Here is a 22,619-nt window from a genome sequence, read left to right as displayed (position 1 = left end):
GAATACAAACGTTCCAATGATTTGTTAGAGTTGTGTTTAAAACAGAAGCCACTAACTAACATACCTGATTTGGATTTTTAATGTCCTTGTTTTGTAAAGGATCACAACCTTTATCAGCGTAGAAGGCAAAAACTGAGATCCCAGCAACACAGGCTGATGTTATCATCACGAATACCCCAGCACAACTTATCATTACAGCTCTAAAAACAACATAATAGCAGATAAATCACAAATACCCTAGCACAACTTATCATCACAGCTCTAAAAACAACATAATAGCAGATAAATCACAAATACCCTAGCACAACTTATCATCACAGCTCTAAAAACAACATATTAGCAGATAAATCACAAATACCCCAGCACAACTTATCATTACAGCTCTAAAAACAACCTATTAGTAGATAAATCACATGATTGATTGATTGATTGTTGGGGTTTAATGCCCGAGCAGCAATATTTCAGCTATAATCAGGCGATGAACATGAAATGGGTGATAAAATGAACATGAAACGATGATGATGAAATGAAAAAAAGGGAGGGGACACAAGGATAATGGGGTCAACAAATTTTAATTGCCACTAGAAAGAAAGGAGGAATGGGTAAGGTCGGGCAATTTAGCCTCCTGTGGTGGAGTGCAAAGGTTCCTACTCCTATCAAATACCACAGCAGGGTTCTTTAACGTGCGAGGAACGAGTAGACCAATCACAAATACTCCTGCATAACTTATCATCATAGCTCTAAAAACATATTGATAAATCACTAAAGCACCGGATACATTTCAATATTTAATAAAATGCTGAGTTTCTAAGGAAATTTTGTATTGTTTGTGTATATCTTATTCTCCAGTTTCCATTTAAGTACATTTTACGATGTATTTTAAGGTGTTGACATATATGAACTATCACCTATTAGATGTCAGATGGTTCAACCTTACAGCAAGTTAATTTCAGATATACAACCTCTTCCCTTGACAGAATGGCCTTCGGTAGTTGCCAGTAACAGGAAATTTACAAGGAGATTTAAACTTTCTAAAATTTCATATTTATTTTAAAGATGCAAACCTCCGCATCACTGACTCACTTAATAGCCTCATTGAGTGAGGGTTGAGGTGCAAACCTCTGCATCCTAAACAGACTTACTTTCTAGCCTCCCTGAGTGAGGGTAGAGATGTAAACCTCTGTATACTGGCCTGACTAAATTTCTAGCCTCCCTGGGTGAGGGTAGAGCTTAAACCTCTGTATACTGGCTTGACTTACTTTCTAGCCTCCCTGAGTGAGGGTAGAGCTGAAAATCTCTGTATACTGGCCTGACTAGCTCCATAAGTTCCTGTCCAGTTGATCATTCCACCAATCACTAACCCCCAGAATGTGTGTCGTACAGTAGGGTCGGGGTCAAAACTGAAAAACATTTAAGTAGTAACCTTTGTAAGAATCATGCAAAATCTGATAAATATCATACACCCCAAAAAAAGGCTACATGTTTTTATTTTGGATATAAAGTTGATTTATAGGTCTATATTATGAAATGCATAATTATTTATTCAAATCTGCTCTTAGGAAATAATCTACAATGAAAATCTAATAGATTCTATTGTATTTGAGTGTCATTTACAGAGTTATCTCCCTTAATTTTGAAATCTACAGTGCATTCTATATAATTGTTATCTCCTAAGAGCACAGGTTATATGAAAAACCAAATGTTATTTTTTGTTTAATATGGCATTATGGCATTTCAAATATCAAAAATAAAAATATGTAGCTTTTCATCCATGAATCACATTTTGCATTATTCTTAGCTGGAGTACTACTTAAAATGACTGGCATATCACTAAAATAGTAATGAAACTTTCTAGTTCTTAATACATTATCAAAAAATAACTTTTGAATGCTTAAAGTTAAAGAAAATATTTATTTGATATAAATCAGCTTAAGTAATACAAAAACACAAACATAAATATGGCAAATTTCAATATTCATTCTGTTCACAGACCTGCTTCTGCTACTTTAAGACCAAGAGTAGTTTTGGTTGTATTTTATGAACATGAGTCATAAAATCTTGAATATTCTACCATTTTAACATAGGTATTATGAAGAGATTCACAATTCGTAGAGCATAATTTGTAGTCAATGTCTGTAGAACCTATGCTGTAATGGTAGGGTTAAATCATAGCAGGTCTGTGTTCATGAGTGACCAAAATATGAGAAATGCATCTATAGCATTGCAAATACTTAATCAAACAGTAAATTAGAGTAGCAGATGTGTCAAAATTAAAAGTCTCAGACTATGTTTAAGGAGGTAGACCTAGGGTAAAAGACATAACTCTTTAAATCAGTGATGTTTGTATCATATTCAATTTCACCAAAGCCTATCAGGTTTTGATTTGAAACAGAATGAAATCAACCCCAGTTACTTTGATACTTATACGAGATTGATATAAAATGCTGAATACAAACGTTCCAGTGATTTGTAAGAATTGTGCCCCTTATCTCAAGTCTACCTTCTTAAACTTATACTCACTTCCAGAAGTCTATCCTGCCCCACTGGTCATTAATTTCCCAAACTCTGTCAAAACCTCCCACGCTCAATGTCGCCTGAAATTATAAAATACAGTCAAAACCTCCTAACTAAAATTAAAAAATTCTTCATAGAATGTCTTAATATAAGCTTAAAAACATAATACCAAATATCAGCCAGTATTACCAGGAAGTACTGCCCAGCCCAGGCACCACTAGCCAGTATTACCCAGGAAGTACTGCCCAGCCCAGGCACCACTAGCCAGTATTACCCAGGAAGTACTGCCCAGCCCAGGCACCACTACCCAGTATTACCAGGAAGTACTGCCCAGCCCAGGCACCACTAGCCAGTATTACCCAGGAAGTACTGCCCAGCCCAGGCACCACTAGCCAGTATTACCCAGGAAGTACTGCCCAGCCCAGGCACCACTAGCCAGTATTACCAGGAAGTACTGCCCAGGCACCACTAGCCAGTATTACCAGGAAGTACTGCCCAGCCCAGGCACCACTAGCCAGTATTACCAGGAAGTACTGCCCAGGCAAAACACTCCTTACCATACAGTCAATACTCTGCCAACCAAGAATAACTGATAACAAGAATGCATTCTGGTACATCAGGTTTGATGCAGTGTCCCTTATGACATACTTATATATTGTGTGCTTTTAACTTTCTTCTAAACTAATGAGTAATGATTGTTTTTTTTGTAAATCGTTCTTTGTGCTGATGTGATCGCTGATTTACTGATTATGACAGTAGCATGCAAATGCTGTTCAATCAACACTAGTATATTCACACTACAGGGCAAAAGTGATGTTTGGTGTACTCTAAAACCTATATTTAACCAACTATTTCGTTGGAAATGCCTGTACTGGTAATAGTCAGAACCATTGCCGTACCAACTGCTCCGGAGGAATTGTTTTGTAAGATTTATTTTTGGTTACAAATCTTATAAGTACCCTGCAATTTTGTTTGTTATTCATACTGTGACAGAACTTTTCTGGACAACAGTGGTTGAACCTTCAAAATATTTGCACATCTTTTATGCTTGATACACCTCTGAATTTGGAATGCGATTAAATGTTGTTTTGACCTTACTTCCTAAAAAATTCAAGTTACAAACCCTTTAATTATTTTCAGTGGAAATACAAGTGTATGTGCCAATTAGACCCATTTCTGATATGAAACAGGTGAACATTTTTTGAAAACAAAATTTGTCATGTGCCACCCACTTCCTGGTTTTGCATGGATGCCCTCTTAATTTGAGAAGTGTATGGATCTCTTTGACATTATACTGATATGTGTCATACCAACAAATATAGACTGAAAATATATTGATCAATGAATATGACTTAAATATACAGTACAAGTTATAAATAGAGACAATTAAACTTTAAAATTAACATTTCTTTTCAGCAAGTAAAATTTTGATCTGACTCAAACATCAATTTTCAGGAAAATAAGGGGGCCAATTTCCCCTGTAAATGTACCTCAACCTTTGTCATTTGCAATGAATACCTACCCTTACTACAATAGCCAATATACCAACTATCATAATAACAGCTTGAAATACGTCTACCCAGATAACTGCCTTCAAACCACCCTGTAAGAATACCAAGAATTCATAATGACAGCTTGAAATACATCTTAAGAACACCAAGACTTAACAAGTACTTGTTCAGTGCATAAGTTAAATCTTCAAGTTGTCTCAGCAAAAGTAATTACATGTTTTGGTTAGTCATCATAACCAATTAATTATCCTATTTATTACAAAAGTTTTCTAAGTAACTAATTTTTATTTCCAAATTAATTTTTACATCTTGAACAAATCAAATTACTTTTTTAACTTTTACATTAAAAAAAAACGATTAATCAGATATACCGTAATTAATGCTTCCATGAATGTTTGAAATTGTAGTCATGTTTGTTGATAAGTCCTAAAATGTTGTGTTTGTTTATTGTTATAATAAATAGCTGTAAGACAATATTATTACATACTAATTTTCGCGGTAATCTAATTGTCTTTATTTTTAAGGTGAACAGAAAATAGTTCCAAAAATATTAATTGTTAACACTTTATGACACTAATCATTTTTTGAAACCACAAAAAGTAAAACCCGCAAATGTGTTCACTTCATAGAATCCATGAAATTTAGCAACAGCAAAAATTAATACGTATACAGTAATTAAGAAATTATTCAGGGTATGGTGTTAAACTCATTAACACATGGTCTTTATATTCAATTATACTGAGCATTATCAATGTTGTCAGTAAATGAGTACAGTAACTAACATGAATAATTTCAGTAATAATATGACAAAAAAGACTATTTCTACATCTGAATTGCAAACTGTAAATTGTAAATTGGGTAATATATCATTTGACATTAATATATGTCATATTAGAATATTCATTAAGCACTTCATTGTTGTTTAACAATGTAAACTAGACATTGCTCCTAACAGGACTAATATACACATCCAAATATGGTAATTTAACACCCTATTAAGTTTCATAACAATCCTGCAAGTCAATGAGTAGGAGTTGGGGACAACATGTAAGACCAACTTTTGCTGAAAAACCTTTGAGTTATACAGCCATCATTTCTACAATTTTTGTCCAAACATAAATTCCTGACAGTATGCACATCTCCATGTGGTTATATGACATCCCTTAAGTTTCATGACAATGTTGCAAGCTGCTAAGAAAAAAATTTGGACAGATGGACGGACGGACGGACGGACAGACGGACAGACAGGGTGAAACAAGTATTCCCTCCACATCTTCAACTGAAAAACAAAGCAACAAACAAGAAAATTCAATGAAGAAACAAAATTATCAACAGTATTTCTTTATAATTTCTCACTATATTCTATTTCTTTATCCACCTTGGCAATGTAAAGCCTGGCATCCAAATGCTGTGCATACATGTATATATACATTTGTACTTGACCTTTAACCTATAATTTTCAAAAATTAAGTGTTCTAAATCATTTTTGTAGATATTCATTAGAACTCAGCAGTGAGTCAAAATTAACAGAAGTTGTTTTCTAAAAGTTACAGATGGACAGACTGTAACACTACTATAATTCCTTACATAATTCCATTACAAATCTTTCCTTAAACACAAATCAACCCACTGAATTATTTTGGAGAAAGAACTATAGGACAAACTTTTATATGTAAATATTGTATTTAGAACCATTTTCTTCAACGGTTACAAAAAAAACACAAAAATGTTCCATACCTTACAAAATAAAGACACTGCATTCATATCTATATTATAAAATAAATTTTACATTGAGTTACAGTGAGTAATATAGTTAACTTCAAGGAACAGACTTGGTCTTCCCTTAATTGAATGACCTGTTAAAATATTGTAGGTAGTGAACTACCGGACTTTCTATCATATCATAGGTATTTATATCTATGTCTCATAGAAACTGTCCAATTAACTACCTGTGGCAATTCATCATACAATGGTAATTCAATATAGGGAAGACCAGCACTATTACATGAAGTTGACTATGTTACTCGCTGTAATTCTGTTTACTTTTAAACTATATCTTATTAGAGTATTGAACAATTATCTTAAAAACATGAATTTAATAAATATATAGCAACCATAACAATGTATTGTTGATTGAGCATTTGAATCTTTATGATAAGTTTTTACATACAGATTATCCTTCATTGGTGAATGGTATTAATTATTATTCCACTTGAGATGGTAAAATTAAGATTTTCAACATGTGATCTTCAACCAGCATGTAAAAATATTAATTTTACCATATAGAGTGGAAAACAATTTTAAATCAAGGATATGCTAAAGGAGAATTTGTTTCTCCAAATGAAATCTGTAGAAAACTTGGGTAGTGTAAAATGGCGTGAAACCTCTTGCAGAAATTTAATCACTGCCTGGTGATTAAGAAGTAACATGCAGGTTTAATAATTGGCATATGGAATGGGAGATTTTTAAGTTTTTTTTTTTCCTTTGTTATGTCCCTTACATACAACAAAACTCACCAGAAATGTGTAGAAAGTACATATTGTACCAATCAGTATGAAGGAGGCCCATTGAGGAAATCCACTCACTAAAATAATATAATCAAAAGTAGTCATTAGAGATTCATGATTTTACTGAATCCATAATTTCTGGTTCCTCCTAATTATCATTATCATGTCTCAATGAGCTTGAAATTAACACGAGAAAAATCACTGACTGTTGATACAATTAGAACTATGGACTACAAAAACAAATTTTAGGTTCAATTCTTCATATATGACATAAATAATGTGTTGAGAAAATTACAATGGTAACTATATTTATATCCTGTATATATACTAGTCTAGGTGCAACAAAACTGAGTAAAATATTTCAGTGTAAGAATATTCATCTGCACCATGAAAACCGATTTATTCAATGTGTCATAGTTTCCCTTTCCTCGTTTTTCTACCCTGGACTTGACTTTTTATGAGCAAGTCGGCAGGTGTTTCCAGAAAAACAGAGGACACTTACCCTACCAGTGCAACTAGTCCATGCTCCCAGTTTTTAGCGGAGTCCGAGTTGCTCATTTGCTTTTGTAACTTTGTATGTATGGTTTTAGTTCCATTATGCTATTTGTTGTGTTTGTCTGTTTTCAATGTCTGGTCTTTATCCATGGATTACAATCTTTTGATTTCCGCTGGAATCTTGGTTCCCTTGATTATTCTTTCAACACTAACATGGTAATAACAATAAAAGTTTCAGCTTTTTGATGAAGAAATTTTTTTCTATTTTTTACAGGTAATTAGGGGCAAGAATTTTTTTTTACTTTATGATGAGGTCCCATCATGGGTAGTAGTTATGTTGTGCCCTATATGAAATCTTCCATTTTATAATAACAATAAAAATTTGAGATTTTTGACATACACATGTAACAAATAGTAAGGAGTGTTCTCAGACAAGTAATTTTTTATAATTTGTGGCACAAGGATTTTTTTAATGATAAAGTCCTATTATGGGTAGTGGTTGTATTGTGTCCTATATGAAATCTGCCTTATATCCATTTTTTGGTCATGTGACCAATGAGCATAACAGTGATTTTCATATATAAAATCATATGACGGGTAAAATGTTTTTCAGCTGAACCGGGTATACAAAATTTGAGACCCTCACAAAATTTGTCAGCTTTGGAGGCATACAAGTCCTTACCTGCTTGTAAAGCGGTAGAAGGAGCAAAGCAAGCTATACCAGTGTAGACTAACTGAAAATAAACATGTCAATGTTTCAATGAAACCTTATGGATGTTCATTGCTATGTTTAAGAATAACAAAGATTTTGAAAAATTCTGAAAGATTTTTGAGTGTTGATACAACAATATAATATAAAAAATAGATAGGTCAGTGTGCTAGTTTTTGAGATATAAGCATTTGAAATTTTGGCGGGGAAAGGTTATACATAGGTTTGTGTTAGAAGGTTTTGTCTATTAAAAACCCTGAAGAAATAACAAGATTTTATAAAAACTTCTCAAATAAAATTATAAGAGGTGTTTAATGAAATAATGAAAAGAAAATTATTAATTCCATGAAATGGATAAAACCAGAGAAGTAAAAAAAAATCTGGGATAAATGGCTGAACATGAGAAGGAAACATTAACAGATATAATGTATTGATGTCTAAAAGAAATGATTCCTATACAAAAATCTGACCATATTCTGTACACACAAGAAGTAATCTCTCATCAACTGCACTAGAACTAAAGAATATGACATTTTAGCTATTTATATGTACTTGAATAAAGAGGAAAAAAAACAGTACTGTAAACGTATTATATTTCACGGTTGCTAATTTTCATGAATTCTGTCAAGTGCATCAATTTTCACAGCTTCAAAATAATGATTAGTGGTGTTTACTGTTAAAAATCAATTTCGCATGTACTATATTTTGTGGTTTTCTGTCCACTGTGAAAATTGTAAAAATAAATATGTTTACATGTATCATTTTGTTTTAAAAGACTGTGACACTATAAAACAGGTTCACTGTTTCAATGACAACACTCACTGTAGAAAGATTACTGATGATAGTTCCTGTCAGTCTTGTGGCCCGTGATTTGTATCTTTTCTCTAAGTACTGAAATAAAACATTAAAAGATCTTGTAAGAGTAAAGTTTATATCTCAATGGGTTTGGTAGAAAGTGGAATCGCATGAGACAAATGTTTATATCTCCTTGGGTTTGGCAGAAAGTGAAATCCCATGAGACAAAAGTTTATATCTCCTTGGATTTGGCAGAAAGTGAATCCCATGAGACAAAAGTTTATATCTCCTTTGGTTTGGCAGAAAGTGAAATCCCATGTGACAAAAGTTTATATCTCCTTTGGTTTGGCAGAAAGTGAAATCCCATGTGACAAAAGTTTACATATCCTTGGGTTTGGCAGAAAGTGAAATCCCATGAGACAAAAGTTTATATCTCATTTGGTAGAAAGTAAACTTGTATGCCAAAAGGATTCTTTTCTTTTTTAAATATGTAGGATTCTAGGCAGTTTGAATTTTGTTTAGGCAGAAATGTGCCAAGCTGTTCTGTTTTAGACATGAAACTAAGAAGAATTTACAATTGTACTTAGATAAATTATACAAGTTTTGGTGCCTCTATTATGACCCCCCTGAATACTGAACTTGTCATAGCCACTTCCATGTTGTTTCATTTTTTTTATGAATTTTTCACTTCCACATCGGAGAGCAAGGCGATTCTAGAAAAAATCGATGGCGGAAACACTAAAAAAAAACCCATCTTAGACTTTGCTTGGTTTTCAATGATACAAAAACACCAAATTAAAAATTTTTGTTATCATACAAACATTTACATAAAGTACAATTAGTCAATTTTTACCTCATACATACTGGTCATCTTCAAGGGATAGAACAGAGGAACAAACAAAATGGTGGCCAGAAATACAGCAGACATCTGTCCAAAAGTGTAGAGGTAATACTGTGTTCCTTTAGTGTACATCTCAGCTGGGGCTCCTGAGTAAAACATAACATTGTCACAATTATAGCATTGGAAAGGGTCATTCAGTTTGAATTTTTCCTACACTGAGAAAACTCCTTTATTTAAAGCAATTCTCATTCTTAAATCAAAGTGCTGTTAGCACTGGTGGTTTTTTATTCCAGTAAAAATTGAAGCAGGAACAAGCTTTCAAAAATAAAATAAAGTAAAATAAAACTGTTACAATACATTTGTGCTTCCAATATCATTAATAACTGTTTTTCCCCAGTATGCAGAAACTGAATGTTAATCATTCCTACTGATTTCTGAAGTATAAACTGTAATCAATAGTTAAAGCGTATTGAACTTCATATTTTGTTCCATTTGACCTTTACCCCCTATTTTTAAATCTGTCCAAAAGTCGGCCTGCATTAACTTTAAAAAAACTGCATTCATCCTTTACTGTAATTATTACTCAAATAAACCAATTTCAGCTTAGGTAAATAATTCACTTAACTAAAATAAGATTTTCCAAGTGTTGAAATCTAGACACTTTATAAATTTGAATTTTCCCACCAATTTAAATAAATTAAAATGATTCCTCTTCACTTCCTGTTAATTATTCATAATATGATTTTAGGCTATGCCTATGATAGATGGAGCTCATTCTTTGTTTTACAGTGCAAGGTGTGTAGAAATAAAGACAGAAGAAAAAAGACATTAAAACATGCATTTCTCCTATTTTGAATTTCTGGTTTATTTTTATCTTTATTTCTACCCACTGCATGTTGCTATGGGGAAGTCTCATTCGATGAGAATTTGTGAGACTTTCTTCTTGGAAAGCTTAATACATTTCTACACAGCCAAAAAGCACCCAGAAACTGAGAAAGCGTTTATTAAACAACGGCAACTGTAAAGTGATGATTTCCACTGATCTTTCCAACTATAAACCAAACAAATGGACATCTTATTATAAATTTGAGCATTTTAATAATCTGCAAATGATTTGTAATAAATAAACTGCATTTTTGTCACATTACATTATACATAATGACAGGATGAGGATTTTGACTTATATGTTAAATAGAACATGCTTAACACATTCAATGTTGAAGACCAAGGTCTCACTAACCACTTCAGGGTCAAATGGCCACCCCCTATGTAGTACCAAAAACACACTGAACCTAGACATATGCATTGTAAGTGCATTATTTGTGTGTATTATGATTAAAAGTAGTCAAAATAAAGCTGAGAATGTGTACTTTAAAATCATATATGTAATTAACTACAAAAGTGTATGAATATTGTTTACATGTGTGAGTAATTTGCCTCCATGCTGTCAGTTAGCATAACAGGTAAAAATGTGGATTTTCAGTATTATTTATTCAAGTAAATTTTGTGAAGAATTTCTACTATCATCGTACCATTAGCATAATGATTTTGGAAGCCTTATTTTCCAAGCTTCGCAACGGAATGCAGCTTTAAGATGTCATTTGTCCCGGGAATTCACAGTGAGACTTTGAAAATTACTTTTTTAACATGTAAAGTAATGGAAACGTTAGAAGTGGTTAGTGAGACCATAAATTAAATTATGGCATATTTCAGAGAAATGCATAATTTGAGGAAAATTGCCTTTCCTGGTCATTGTTTCCATTTTCCTATAAAATCAGTATAGTGACATTGGTAATCTGGCTATCTTTTAAGAGGTGCATTGTGCAAGGTATTTTAAAAAACAACATAGCAACAAGATTTTTATCAGTAACAGTGACTCATAACTTGACGTCATCCATGAAATACACAATGTCACTGCTTGGGATATTAAAAGTACTCAAATAGTCACACAGCACAGACTTAGAATCACACAGTAATGAAATAGGTATGATGTAAATTGTTGAAATCTGTTCTTTTTTCATAATGATAAATGATATTTACTATTACAACTTCTTGAATTATCATAGGTATCAATTTGGTGTGACAAGTTAGTTAAAATTGTAATTTTTTAGAATTTAGGGAAAATACCACTGAGGGGCATGATATAAAAATGACCATTTCTTTGTAGTCCTATGTCTGATTTTGATAGTTTTGGTCTTATTAGACTCACAATACCACAAGCTTTCATAAAATGTAAAAAAAGAAAAAACATAAAAACTCATAAAATGTTTTTAAGGTCTCACTAACTACTTCCGGGTCAAATGGCCACCCCCTATGTAGTACCAAAAACACACTGAACCTAGACATATGCATTGTAAGTGCATTATTTGTGTGTATTTTGAATAAAAGTAGTCAAAATAAAGCTGAAAATGTGTACTTTAAAATCATATATGTAATTAACTACAAAAGTGTATGAATATTGTTTACATGTGTGAGTAATTTGCCTCCATGCTATCAGTTAGCAGAACAGGTAAAAATGTGGATTTTCAGTATTATTTATTCGAGTAAATTTTGTGAAGAATTTCTACTATCATCGTACCATTAGCATAATGATTTTGGAAGCCTTATTTTCCAAGCTTCGCAACGGAATGCAGCTTTAAGATGTCATTTGTCCCGGGAATTCATAGTGAGACTTTGAAAATTACTTTTTTAACATGTAAAGTAATGGAAACGTTAGAAGTGATTAGTGAGACCCAAAAAGGGATTCCTCAAATCTTCAGTTGACTTATACCAAGTCTTAATTTTATTTTACAGAAATAATAAAATCTTGTTGAGCTGAACAATTAACTGAAGCATATCCACTGGTTATAAAAGAGATAATGAATGATAATTAAAGGAACTACATTTGGACTATTTTTTTGTGTAGTATTCAGAAATAGTAGGAAAGTTCCAGTGACAGAACGGTCACATAAGGTATTTTGATCCTGAAAGATCAAAAACCCAAAAATGAGGTTTTTGAGAGAGTGACAATGTATCTGCCCATTGAATGTTCATTTTCAGTGTATTATAATGAAATTATAACTCAATTTAACAAAATTATATGGAAAATTTTGTGTTTTTTCCTTGATTCTGAAAGTGCAATAAAACATTCAAAATGGTGGGTTTTTATACCATGTTTTACCCCTTGACTGCCTGACTTTTACAGACATTGACATATAATCAAGGAGAGAAAACTTTCAATCTTTTCTACAAGTAATCTTTTTTTGTTTTAATTATTTTTACCTCCCCACAAACAAGGTACATGAATATGCATGAACATTTTTTGTAGATCAAACCTTGCTTGTCTGTCTATATAGCAAATGATTTTAAAGAGAACTGCACACAATACATACAGGACATAAGAAAGGAAGAGAAAGTTTATATTTTCTGGGGAAATGCTTCAATACACAATTCACTTTATATTCAAACTTGGATTAAGAAGGTAGACCTAGGGTAAGGGACATAACTCTTGAAATCAGTGATATGTTTGTATCATATTCAATTTCACCAAAGCCTATCAAGCTTTCTTTTGAAAAAGAATGAAATCAATCTAAGTTAGTTTGATGCTTAATGAGATTGATGTAAACTGCTGAATACAAACGTTCCAATGATTTGTAGGAGTTGCATCCCTTACCCTAGGTCTACATGTACCTCCTTACCTAATACTAATATAGCAGACTGGAAAGACACAAGAATTGAAACAGCTACAGGGAGACAACTCATCTGATGGTTCCCCATTAGGAACTCCTTGGTTGTTTTCTGCCTTCCACCAGTCAATGCATGATAAATCCCAATGCATGCTGATACAAGGAGAACACCAATAAAAACGCACCAATCTGCAGCAGAAAAGCTTTTATCCATGTCTGATGTAACTTGCTAAACTATCATAGGTAAACCTATAAAATTGAAGTCAGTATGTCATAACATTTTACCAAGGTCATTTACATATTTCAAAATTACATGGTTGCTAACTGATAAAATAATGAACACATCTAACATCTTTGTACATCTGTTATTGAAAACATTTTCTGTAGGACATGAAAGGGAAACATATCTTAACGATCCAGAACTTTTGTAAAAAAGGAGGGATTCTGATCCAGAACAATTTTTATAGGAGGCTATCATAATTTTGATTAAGTAATCCAGAATTAGCACAAAATAAAACTTTCAATTAAGGCCATAAGTAGTAAAGGACAGGGACTCTAATTTTTGGACACAGAACCTTCAAAATGGTCCTACACCTATAACCATTTTCATTGACACTTTATTTTTGACTCTTGGTTTTCTTCAAATGAACCATAGGTTTGAAACTTCAAATTCAAAAGGTCAAGACCTTTCACTATTGAAAGTGACTTTGTACTCCAGTTCAATAAACAATAAATGTGAGTGATGATGGCGTGGGTAGGCCTGCCTCTGGCTTAAACATGTAAATAAATTTAAAATATATTTACTATTGTGAAAGTACTTCAATTTGTGGACACCAATTTTCATGGTTCACATTGAAGTTGAATTCATGGTTGTGGAGTTTTCAGTATACATATTAATGGGAATCTATTATTCCATGGAAACCAGACTTCATAGTTAGGCCTACCCAAAATAACCACAAAAATTGGCACCCCATGAAAAGTGGTACTTTCTCAGTATTTGACACCAGAACTGTAGTCATAATATTGTATTACACTTTAAAATTTCATCTGTCTCAAGACCATAATAACTATTGAGATACATATATACAGCCTATATCATGTATATCCAACAATTTATTAAATTATTTTAATAATAAATACTTGATTTGGTTCTCATCAAATTCAGATTTCGAGTTACCTAAAAGGGATATAGATATTCCCAGGTATGGGAACAGATTACCAATAATACATTTAGATACTGGTGTATCAAAATAGAAGGACAAATCACATACATCAAAATCTAGAGAACATATATGGCCAAAACATGAAAATAAGGGGCAGAAATATTCTACAGACAACAGAATGAACTACAAAACATATATAAACAAACAGAAAGTAAAGAAAACAAGACATCGCAAAAAAAAACCAAAAGCACATGCAAAATGAACTCCCCCTTCCAAAATAAACAGGGGAGACATCAAGTGCTCTGGTAGGGTAAGCATGTTCTGCTCTGCCAGGCATCAGACCCTATAAAAAAGTACATGTATTTACACGCTATTTGTCACATGATCGCCTGAATATAGCTGAAATATTGCTGCTCAGGTGTTAAACCATAACAATCAATCATCACTGTCACATGAATATGTCCATTGTTTTACGTTAGAAAATACATGTACATGTACACTAGTTTAACCATATTAAAGGACTTAATATTGAAATGTCAAATTAACTACATACATGTACTAACAGTAAATACTCCTTTTAACAGTGGCAATGTACATTGATTTTGTTAATCCCCTCCTAAAACTCCCACATTAAAGTGTTGAAGGAGTAATCAAGGGAACCTAGATTCTAATGAAAATTAAAAGAATGTAATACAGGGACAAAGACCAGACATGGAAAACAAACACACACATGTACAACAAAAATTATAAAAATAACCAAAGTAACAAAAGTAAATGAGCAACTTGTACTCCATTAAAAAAAATGGGAGTATAGATGAGGTGCAATGGTAGGGTAAGCATTATACAACACTCTCTAGTGGTGTTAGTAGGATTTGTCCAATGTCATTATGTATAGACTTCAAAATAAAAATGGATTTCAATGTGAATTGCAAAATCCCTAGACAAACAGATTTTCAACAGGATTCCCCTTAATTCCCTCCCCGAGTCCCCTCCATGAAGAGAGCTAGAAATAAGTACTTACCAACCTTACAATCCTACTATATGTATTAATCCAGTCAATGACATTTTTATAAACATCCATCTAAATAACAGGGGCACTTTATATTCATGTCAATATTTAACTGCTGCTCCAGCGTTAAACCCCAACAATCAATCAATATTTAACAACCAGACAGTAAAAAATGTTCTGCAGCATGCAGCATGATACATCTACATTTTTGTACCTCAACATGAAATACAAGTTCCTTCCCACCATTATGTATGTGATGTACATGCACTTGAATTATCCCACTACTACTACTTCCTTAACACTGTCAAAGGCAAATAATTCACAAATACATTTATAAGTTATGAAAAATGTTTTAAAATTTGCATTGAGATACAAATTTATTATTAGCAATTACCATTAATATTCACCTAGGTTTTAAAATAAGTTGCTGAAGAACCTTTAGTTTAGTTCTGACTTATGCCTCTTCACAAAATAAAATTGTTTTGAAAAAGATAGCAATAGTGTTATTGTTTTGCAAGTCCAAGTAACAAATTCTTTTTTACAAATTTCTCATCCCCAAAATAAAGCAGTAAGGTACCAGCCTCAAGAAGCTAGTTTTAGTAAAGTTAGTAGTCTATGGCAGTTTGGATGGTACCAGATCATACATTGTATGTAACAATGCTGGATCACATCCCCATCAAATTATAACCCGTCATATGCAGCATTTGAAACAAAAACACCAAAATACCTAAATAAAAAAAATAAAATGTATGTAGAAAGTACTTTAAACAACAAATATAGACAAATGTAGTCAAATCTAGCAGCTCTGCCAAATGCAATACAAGAAATGGAGCATCAGTGTTCTAAGGCTTATCAATTTCCTAAAACTATAAATTTCGATGAATAATCTATGACATCAATCAGGTCAGACAAGTCTATCTCTGTTGCTATTTTTGTGGTTAAACGACTACAAGAGATGTTCACTTTGGGCCTAAAACTGATTAAAATAAACTTTACCTGAAAGAAACTGCTGAACCGCAAATTGATACAAATAATTAAGCTGGCACATCCAAAGTAATACATATTTATCCTAAGTCAGTCAATAGATTTATCTAATTCTGGATCATTTCAGTGCATAACTTAGTCAAATTAAGGAATCTACTTACCAACATTTAATACAGGCATCTTTCTCACATAAAAAGATTATTACACTTTAAAGGTAGGTACAGACTACAGAGTACAGTGGCTAATCCAAAGGAGGTTGGCACCCCCCATCCCACCTTTTTATTGGAAAATTTGTCATTTGCATGTGTAAAATTGACCAGAAATGGCAAATAATATCCTAGCACCCCAAATATCAGATAAAAATAACCACATACCAAAAATCAGCTTAATATCTACAAGTGTTTAGAAAAAAATCTGGAAAACAGTAATTTTCATCAAATCTGCCAAGTCCTACGTCCATTACTTCAATAAATATCAGCAGAGCAGAATGATACATAAACTAAATCTGAAACTCATCATGGTAGATTCACATACCAAAAATTAGCTCAATAACTGCAAGCATTTTGAAAAAAATAAAACTGGAAAACATATGATGGACTAAACTACAGATGGATTGACGGACAGACTGACAGACGGACGAACAGACAAGTCAAAAACATTATATATTCTCCAAAGTCGTGGCATGGGGTATAATAAAAGCCAATATTGATTATCAAAAACTAAGTCCTGACACTGAATCCTAAACCTAATCAAAAGAGAAATACTGATATAATTAATGTAGTCAATGTATTCAAATTGAAACAAAAGGAATGGTTTTACATTTCATTATGTACCAGTTGTATACATCTGTAGGATTTATCTTTATATTTAGAAAATCAGTGTATAAAAGTCCAAGGATAAATGCATACCGACCAACATTTAGATCTGATTTAAAATGGCAAATTTGACTGAATTTTATAAAAATAAGTTTTGCTTTAGTAAATCATTAATTCACACTCTCTCACCACCAGAAGTTCACACTTCTTTGTTTAAATGTCATAAAACGGAGAAAAAAAAATGTTGATTTTTAAATTTTCTGTCAAAGAAATTTCAGGTCAAATCTTACTCATCTGACGGTTAATTACTTATAAATGAGTTAATAAGTTGGTAGTAATAAGAAAAATAATTAATTATTAATATAGAAATGGACTATAATGCCAAGAGTACTCAAGGGAACCATGATTCAAGCAATTATCAAAAGAATAAGGATAAAAGACTTAACAGGGAAAATAGACATGAAATGACATGAAATAACCAAAATAACACATACAAAGAAACAAAAGTACATTAGGAACCCAGATTACCTCAGAGAGTGGGTAAGTGGGTGATCTTCCTCATTTCAACCATTTTGCATGTACATGTACATTTTGTATGTGGGAGATTTTGCTTGACAAACTTTTTTCATGCATCCTTTTTAGAAGACTGGGCTCAAATGGAGGAGTCTCCCACAAAATATTGGAGGGTTAACAGGCATGGACACCTGAAATCCACTAAAAACTAGAAGCATGGACCAGGTGCACAAGTAGAGTAAGCGTCTTCAGCTTTCCTGGAAACACCTGCTGAGTTGCTCATAACATATATGAGGTAGGCAAAAGAGAAAAGGAAAACTGATATGACTCATGGCAGAGATGGATACACCATATCGTGGTTGTATGGGTTTTTGATAACCTAACAGCAGTTATAATATTATTTTATTAAACATGTAACTTATTTTTTTCTGTTTGGGGCCAATTGTTTCAAGTCTTTTATGTTTTATGCTAATTTTAGCATTATGAATTTGACGATCAGTTCAATTCAAATTTCAATGAATTTGCAATCAAACATTCTTGATTACTAAATGTACATCTAATCAATATCAATACATCTATAAGATGTCCTTCAATTAATTTATACTATAAATAGATTTTTTTCTAAATCTTCTCATCAAGTTCTGTACCTATTCTAGATGAACAATTTTCAGAGATTGAAAACAATAAGTCAAAGACATGTAGGTGCTACAATAGACCAGAGGCTCACGTGAGCCTGTATCGCTCACCTGGTTTAATTACTTGCTAAATATTTCATATAATTTTGCGTAAATTTACAAGGAATTTTCCTTAGATGAAGATTTTCTTGCAATTTAAAGCATTGGTAAACAGGAATTATTGCATGGGACAGGTTGGAAAGGGGACATAATGCATAGTTTGCAACCCCAACATACTAAAATCCGGAACCAGGCCTTTAAAAATGCAGAAATTGCCATTGTTTTGCGGAATCCATGAAATTTCTGCAAAACACAGCGTTTCTTAGCCTCCAACATGATTACTTTGCTAAAAAACTAGTCTTATTAAACTAGGCATTTCACATCCAGTTTTGTATGGAAATATAGTTTACAAGGCACATAAATGCAAACAATGTCCATCAAATCTTAAGAATTATTTAAATAGACTGATTCATAAAGGATATAAATTCGACATTGTTGTCAGATCATTAAATCTTGTCTTTGTAGGAAAAAATATTGATACTCTTATTAGATCATTACATTATAACTTAATCATTCATATTTTAGCATTTTAGTCATTGCACAACTTCTTGCTAGACCAACATAGTCTATGATGTTGCAGTTCTAAATCCTTTGGAAGTTTTGTAACTGATATTTTTTGTGTTGGGAGGCTTGAAGATTTGTCATCCTTATTTGTGTCCTGAGCTTGCTTTCAGTAACTGCGAGCATTCATTGTTTATACCTCATTTGTTTGTCTTCTATGTTATTGTTAATAATTGTTGAGGTACTTGGACTGGATGTATTTCAGGTTGATTTTTACTGTGTGTCTAACTTTGTATTTATTTTAGCCTTTGACCGTATAGAGGGGGAGGGTTTGGATCCAACAAAACTAGTTTAACCCCGCTGCATATTGTTTGCGCCTGTCCCAAGGCAGGAAATATAGTCACTGGCATGTAGTTGTCTTTTTTTAAAACATTTTAGTTTCTTACCATAAATGATAAACTGATATAGTATTGAGGAAGGGCCGGACCTTTTTCGGGATGCTGGGATCAGAGGTTTTTAAGCTCAGGATTTCGGGATTTCTGAGAATTAAGCCCGGGATTTCGGGAAATAAATCCACCAGGAATCGGGATTTTAGCAGTTTTTAAGTTCCTTTGTTGTTCGGGATTTAGTAAAAATAAAGTCGGGATTCCGGGATCAGACCCCCTCCAGCCCCCCCTCAGTATTGTGTTCACTGATTTATCCACTTTGTTTTTATTGGGGCAATTTAGAGCTTGCTACATGGAGGAAATTTCCCACTTGTTGAAGATCATGTGGCGACCTCTAGATGTATATTTTCTCGAGCGGAAACTTTGGTTAAGTTAAGATCCACAGTGGCAGCCATTTTGAAATGGCAAAAGAATCACAAGCTTTCATCTCCTCATGCCAACGATCATTTGTTTCCAGTTTTGTTTCATTTGGTCAAGCGGTTTCCGAGAAAAAGATTTTTACATGTTTTTCTCATAGGGTCCAATGTTAAAGTAAGATCCTCGGTGGCGGCCATTTTGAATTTCCGATTGGCACCAAAATCACAAACTTACATCCCTTCATAAAAGTGAACATTTGTGTCAAGTTTTGTTTAATTTGGTCAAGCGGTTTCCGAGAAGAAGATTTTTACATGTTTTTCCCATAGGGTCCAATGTTAAACTAAGATCCTCGGTGGCGGCCATCTTGAATTTCTGATCGCCACCAAAATCACAAACTTTCATCCCCTCATATCAGTGAACATTTAATAGTGTCAAGTTTTGTTTAATTTGGTCAAGTGGTTTCCGAGAAGAAGATGTTTACATGTTTTTCCCATAGGGTCCAATGTTAAACTAAGATCCTCGGTGGCGGCCATTTTGAATTTCCGATCGGCACCAAAATCACAAACTTTCATCCCCTCATACCAGTGAACATTTGTGTCAAGTTTGGTTTTATTTGGCCCTGTGGTTTCAGAGAAGAAGATTGAAATGTAAAAGTTTACGGACGGACGACGGACGCCAAGTGATGGCAAAAGCTCACATGGCCTTTGGCCAAGTGAGCTAAAAAGGAGTAAATTGATGTAAAACACTTGAGAGAGACTAAATTTCAGTACTTTACCTATTTAATGGACCAATTCAGAAATTCAACTTCTGTCTTAGTAAACAACATTGTGTTGTGGCAGCGTACCCGTTAAATACATTTTGATCAATGGGGAATGTCATGAACATAGCTATCCCAGAATACAGGATAGGAAACTCAGTCAAATTCTAGCCAGTCCTGAAAATGGAATCAATCCTTTCCTACATGTACAAAATTGTGAATGACTAGCCTGAATAATAGAGAACTGGAACAAACTGGTCTGGGAAAAATTGGAATTGGGACAAATTGACCTGTATCCAATTATTTAGTCCCTTAAATTCTGGCCTACACCTCCTAAAAATAAATGAATATTTTGACCTTAGTGAAGATACTTCATACAGTGAAATGGAAATAAATAATCTATTATCTAGCCCTGATATGATTGAAAATAAATTTACAGACCTGAAAAAACTTCAAAAATAAATATTCTGACCCAACAAAATTTGCTAGTCCTTTCAGTATCAAATGTTCATCCCCTAAGTTTTTCTGTAGTATATGGACACAACTAATTCTTCTTAAATAAGGTGATTTCAAACTTATGTAAATTAGCAGAAGTTAATCAACAGGAATTGTACATGCATGGTTTTTTGCATAGTTGAAAATTAATTTCATATGCTGACCGAAACCACATTCAAGGACCATCACTGACAACATTTTCATACACTATAGGAGAATTCTTCGTGATGTCATTACTTACCCGTGATTTGGTTTTGGTTGGCAAAAAATCCATTGAGTGGCATAGGATATCAGCTTTAAATCATCATAACTTTTTTCACTTTTAAAGATAATTGAAAAATTCTTTTGGTTCCCAACATTGCAAATAAAATTCTTTTTATCCATGGAATTTTTAAATAAATATTCAGTAATTAGACAATATGTACATAAGATTTTAAATATAATTTCATACAAAAATAGAGGTTTACATATACATGTAAATATCACAACAAATTTATTTTTTCAAGTAAAACAGTTATAAATTCACATACATAATATGAATTATTTTATCTAAATGAAACATTTTACAGAACCAAAATTGGATATAAAATAACGAAGTTACTAAGTTTTGAAATTGGGATTCTAATAATGAAATTGTAAATTGTTTATTTAGTTGTTTATTTGCCAACCAATTTAACACTTGACGATATGCAAATTAGTGAATATGACATCACTAATGAGATTGCAAACTCTCCTATATTATAACCATGGACACAAGTTCATGACAGCCATTAAACTTTTGAAGTGAAAACTTTGTGTGTGATTTTGCACCAAAATAATCTAATCCAAAACAGATTGTGACATTTGAATCAAGTTCCAGAAGCTTAATTGTAAGAATTCTAGCATGGAACAAAAAGTATGCATAGATTCAGCAAGATGTTAGGGTGGGTTAATGTCAGACAAAATGCAGCATTGCTCGAGTAGCTCTGTAACCATCTGTTCCTCAGTAGGATGGTACCAAGTCAGTAAACAGATTACCAGACTACTTCTAGCATTGTTACATTGAGCAGCTCTGCCTCTGCCAGGCTCTGGTTTAACGTCTTCAACGACATGCCAGTTGCTCAGAGTCACACTTTTTCCCTAAAATTAAAAATAAGTGACCACGGTATCACCTTAAGCCATTATACGAGTTATGTGCCTAAATTTCTTTCTGAGTGGTAGCAAAAACACAAACCCTTACATCAGCACTATAAAGAAATCCGTCTGCTTCCGTTATCGACTACGGCGTCCTCTAAAACGGTCCTACTAAAAAGCGCCTAAGAGTGCCTAGTAGCGAAAATGTGAGTGAAAAGGCGTCCGAAGATTTTTTTTTAGCAAAATATATTTAAGAACCGTTACAGCAGACCATACATATCCTTGAAATATTTAACTTGGGCATCGAAAGGTGTTCAACAATAATCGCAAAACGTACAAGATAAGATATAATCTTATAATAGTGGTCTTACAATATAATTATCTGGGGATTTCATAAAATAGTCCTTGACTAGTCTACTTCGCTTGAATACAAACTGAGGTAATGATTAATACAACTACTAGTAAATACAATCTAAACATGAGACACGTGTAATATAAATTCTAACTCTGAAAACAATTTATAAATATATACTGGACCGATATGCACCTATTAAAACAAGAAGAAAAAATAACGGCATGCAAAACCATATACCATGTACAAAAAGTGGTGAGAATTGCTTTATAAAAAGAACACACGCTGTACACACAATTTACGGAACAATTTATTGAACATCGCAAATAAAAAAAAGGGTGAA

At 33.0% G+C, this 22,619-nt stretch overlaps 1 protein-coding gene across 6 annotated transcripts in view; it reads right to left on the bottom strand.

The window, feature by feature from the left end:
• Window positions 1-22,090, bottom strand: part of LOC148596627 (sodium-coupled monocarboxylate transporter 1-like) — a 36,256-nt gene extending 14,166 nt beyond the window's left edge. For 2 of the 6 annotated variants that reach the window (XM_088562916.1, XM_088562921.1), the window contains exons 1-10: window positions 22,031-22,090; window positions 13,050-13,286; window positions 9,385-9,518; window positions 8,559-8,627; window positions 7,710-7,761; window positions 6,542-6,609; window positions 4,037-4,117; window positions 2,521-2,594; window positions 1,260-1,400; window positions 65-200 (exon numbers count right to left, since the gene is read on the bottom strand). In XM_088562916.1, the coding sequence (XP_088419042.1) occupies window positions 65-200; window positions 1,260-1,400; window positions 2,521-2,594; window positions 4,037-4,117; window positions 6,542-6,609; window positions 7,710-7,761; window positions 8,559-8,627; window positions 9,385-9,518; window positions 13,050-13,251 (957 nt within the window). In that variant the 5' untranslated portion in view covers window positions 13,252-13,286; window positions 22,031-22,090. Of the gene's footprint in view, window positions 1-64; window positions 201-1,259; window positions 1,401-2,520; window positions 2,595-4,036; window positions 4,118-6,541; window positions 6,610-7,709; window positions 7,762-8,558; window positions 8,628-9,384; window positions 9,519-13,049; window positions 13,287-15,853; window positions 21,797-21,828; window positions 21,931-21,962; window positions 21,986-22,024 lie in introns of those variants that run through there. The other 4 variants (XM_088562917.1, XM_088562919.1, XM_088562918.1 and 1 more) reach the window with 4 other exon arrangements.
• Window positions 22,091-22,619: the final 529 nt, after the last annotated feature.

The sequence above is a fragment of the Perna viridis genome, chromosome 15, assembly GCF_037379345.1.
Source record: "Perna viridis isolate PV_CMFRI_1.1 ecotype Kerala chromosome 15, ASM3737934v1, whole genome shotgun sequence".
Taxonomy (NCBI): Eukaryota; Metazoa; Mollusca; class Bivalvia; order Mytilida; family Mytilidae; genus Perna; species Perna viridis.
Note: the sequence above shows the minus strand (reverse complement) of the source record. Positions and strands in the feature narration are given on the sequence as shown.